The sequence below is a fragment of the Melampsora larici-populina genome (assembly GCF_000204055.1).
Source record: "Melampsora larici-populina 98AG31 unplaced genomic scaffold MELLAscaffold_4, whole genome shotgun sequence".
NCBI classification, from domain to species: domain Eukaryota; kingdom Fungi; phylum Basidiomycota; class Pucciniomycetes; order Pucciniales; family Melampsoraceae; genus Melampsora; species Melampsora laricis-populina.
The window spans coordinates 128,798-132,486 of record NW_006768768.1 but is presented as its reverse complement, the minus strand read 5'-3'; the positions used below and the strand labels follow the sequence as shown (position 1 = coordinate 132,486).

The following is a 3,689-nucleotide window of genomic DNA, read 5'->3' as shown; positions in this document are numbered from 1 at the left end:
GGAAAAAGGACCCTTACTCATATTTTACGTAAGGGGTAAAATTTTATAATCAATTTATAATTTCAAGTATAATAAGTTGTAGTTACAGGTACAACAAACAATAGGTTTTAATTATATTATTTATAAGAAACCTTTTAACTCTTACAGATTTTTAATCTTACATATTCAAATTTACACTTTTAGAATAGGAGCTTTTTTTTAGGCATACTTAATCATAATTTATCATAATTATTCTCAATTCTCATCTGGCTCAACTCATCAAATTCTCACAATACATCACATCAATTTATTAGAGGAGGTGTAGGCAAAAACCCATTGGTTTTGGGGGAGTGGTCAAGTTCAAATGAGAACATTCAACATACTTGATCTTGTATTTCAAGAGTCAATCAGATAACAAAAGTAAAACAGAACAGATATTTATTAAAGGTCAACTGTATTGAAATTCAGAAACAAAGATAGGTCTAGGTCTAAATAATCTTGAGTTGTTTGATAAGAGCTCTAGGTTGAACTAGAAAATAGAAAAGATAAAAGATAAAAGTTTATCTTGAAGAGTGGGTTGATGGTTAGACTCGATCTTTCCCTTTTGAGGAAGATCCAGTGGAGGAACCTTCAGAATCGTTCCTACAGGTAAAATATACACAAATAAATCGATTGTCAGTACGAATACATAAAATAAATTCAATTCAACTAGAATTATTAGAAGCAAAAAGAAGAAAAATAAAAGTAAATGTAATTTACATTTCTAATGCAGGAACGATGCTTGGAGAACTTCGTTTTTCCAACCCTTTTTGACCTATGAAGTGGAGTTTCCTGAGAGTCTTAGCGCGGTCATCGATTTCTTCCTCATTAACGGCAACATGACCTTTAAAGTGTTTGAAGACCTCGGAATACATGGAAGAAATGCAAGATTCGATTTCGTCGGAAGGGTACACAGGTTCTTTGTTGAGAATTACCTTAGGACCAAGCAAATTTTTGTATCCATCAACTGACAAAGGAGTGCTAAAGATAAATTTGGGACCAACTTCAATCGGAGGTGGTAAAACTGGAGGTTGGTGCGATTTGTCGTTAGTACGAGCTGCAGGTGTATTAGAATTGGCAGGGGGTGAAATATCTAAAATGGGGTCATTGGCGTAGTGTTTTGATCGGTTATGATTGATTTTGAGCTTAGAAGGGTCTGGAAGCGAGCTGTTGAGTCGGTTACGTTTAGGGCTAGGAGAATTGGCTACTGGCGGAGATTGAAATGGACCTAGGTTGACTAGTTGAGGAGTCTGAGCCCGAACTGGAGCTGGGGTGACAGAAGGTACGATGACAACTGGGACAGTGGTGATAGTGTGAGGTGATCGAGCATGAGGGGGAGTCATTAAGTTGTCGTCCTTGGAATCATTGTCACGATGTGTTTTCTTGGGAGTAGAGGGGATGCGCTTGAAATTAGGAGAAGAGGCTATGGGATCAGGAGGGCGATCGAACGTTTTGTTCCGTTTCTTGTTGGATCGTCTAGCAGCCATTTGCTTAAGCTCGGCTTCGCGTTGTTTGCGTGGTGGGATGGGAACTCCGTCCATATCCATTATAGCTAATATCAAATAATGAATGAGTTGAAAAGAATCAGTACAAGTGAACAATTTATGAGTTAGAGCTTTGAGGGTTGGGAGAGATTAATAGAAAGATATGGAAGAGGGAGATGAGAAGTGAAGTGGGAAACTTGCAGTTTTCAATAATGTAGTAATGAGGGTATTCTCTAATTCGTTCGGTATCGTTGGAGGAGAACGTCGCTTGAAAGGCTTCAAGTCTTTTAAATGAATCGGTGTCCATCGAGTAGTTGTCCCATGCGAATAGATGTAACGAAGTCGTTGGGAAAACTGAGTTCATAAGCCCGTTATCGTACATCGTAGACTTTAGAATAAGACTGTTAATCAAATGTCTTGAAGGAGTTTTTGTTTTGGATATCTTGAAAGTGCTACTTACTGGATTTGGTCTTGACATATAGGTTAAGTTTGGTTTGGCAGGATCGAAGCGATGGGGACGTTGCTGGGTTTTGGGGGAGGCTGTGGTAATCAAAACTACAGTTTGAATGTATTTTGATTTTTTTCTTATTATAATTTAATTTATTTTTTTATTATGAATTAATTTAGTTTTTTTTATTTTTTTTATCATTACAAATTTAAATTATTTTTTATCTTATTTTATTATTTTCTATTCTTTTTTATAATTTCGATATTTTAATTTTTTAATTTTAATTATTACTTTTTTTTATTATCACAAATTTTATATTTTTAATTTTTAATTTTTTTATTTTGTTAACTTTTAATCTTGAATTTTATTTTATTTTTTTTATTTTATGGGTTTATGAGGTATGGGTTAGTTAGGGGTGTATGGGATATGTAGAGTACATAAGTGTTAAGTGGTAATTTCCAAAATTATGGGTTGTGCATGGTTTTATTAAGGTATGCAGGATTTTATGGGTTTTCCATTATGGGTTTGAACAAGGCTGAATTTCGAAAATTGAGGACTTGGAGGAAAAAGTAGGGTGGTGGTAAACTGAGATAAGCTTTAGGGTTCAAAGTCAAATGGTCACCATAGTAGATGTTACAACAACAAAGTTTTGCAATACAACATTGAAAATGACAATTACATTTGACACAGGAGAATTTCCGACATTACAAAACTTGACAATGACTTTCGAAGACTGAGAAATGCATAGTTTTGGCAGGGAACTTTGAATTCAAGGGTACCACAGCACCATTTCAGGGTAGATGTTAGTTGGGGTAGATTCTATTTTCGCATATTTCCCAACAACTTTAATTTTAAACATCATCCTTATCAACTTTAGTGGTAATATCAGGTGGTAAACTGGGTAAATCCAATTTCGAGTATTTTCACATAAAATCGCATTTCATTTTAAGGGTACAACCAATAGAGTTAGAGTTTAGCTTGGCTGAGCAAAGTTGTAGAGCGGCAGCAGCCTTTTTTTTCTGTCTCTTCAGAATTTTTATATGGTCCCTTTTTCTTATCTTAATTCAGCTTTGAAGGGAAAATGGCGGAAATTTGGGTTTTTGTGGTAAACAGCTAAGTTATAGTGCTGCTTGTGAGCTTGAAAGTTTGTAGATTGTCAATGTGTGTGCGCTGAATCTGTCTATCAACTTTATTTTGGGGGTTCATTGAGAGTTATGCTGTGAAAAAGTTGTATGAAGGTGAATTTCGAGTTTGAGGGGTGTTTTTTGTCTTATCTTTTTTTTGTGTGTGTTTCAATTTTGATATAGTCAAGTGTCTCTTTTCTTCCCCTTTGGGATCCTTTTATTTAGCAAAAATTATTATTAGAATTGAGAATAAAGCTTTGTATCTTTTTATTATTATTATCTGGGTAAACAACTAATGAAAGTTGGGATTTTATAATATTAGACCCTTTATTCACTTTTAATAATTTCTTGTTGAGTTGAAAGCTCATTTGCTCATTTGGAAGGTGCCTGAGTGCGCCTAGATAGTGCTACTTTTGATTTTATTATCCTCTTTTAGCCTGGTTCTTATTAATCCAAAGACTTGTAGGTCTTAAATTTAATTCATCAGTAATCAAAGTCCTTGTTTAAGAAGGGCATTTCTTTCTTTGTTTGAAGTCTTTCAATTCACCATCTCAAGACTTATTCTTCTTTTGATTGTGTGTGTTGTTGATTTGGTCTTCATTCTTCCCCTTCTTG

General features: G+C 34.6%; 1 protein-coding gene across 1 annotated transcript; it reads right to left on the bottom strand.

Moving 5' to 3' along the window:
* Positions 1-563: 563 nt before the first annotated feature.
* On the bottom strand, positions 564-1,565 carry MELLADRAFT_92215 (uncharacterized protein; the record flags this gene model as incomplete). Its single annotated transcript, XM_007405408.1, has 2 exons — positions 564-621; positions 739-1,565. 2 exons carry the CDS (start codon positions 1,563-1,565, stop codon positions 564-566), a joined length of 885 nt encoding a protein of 294 aa, XP_007405470.1.
* Positions 1,566-3,689: the final 2,124 nt, after the last annotated feature.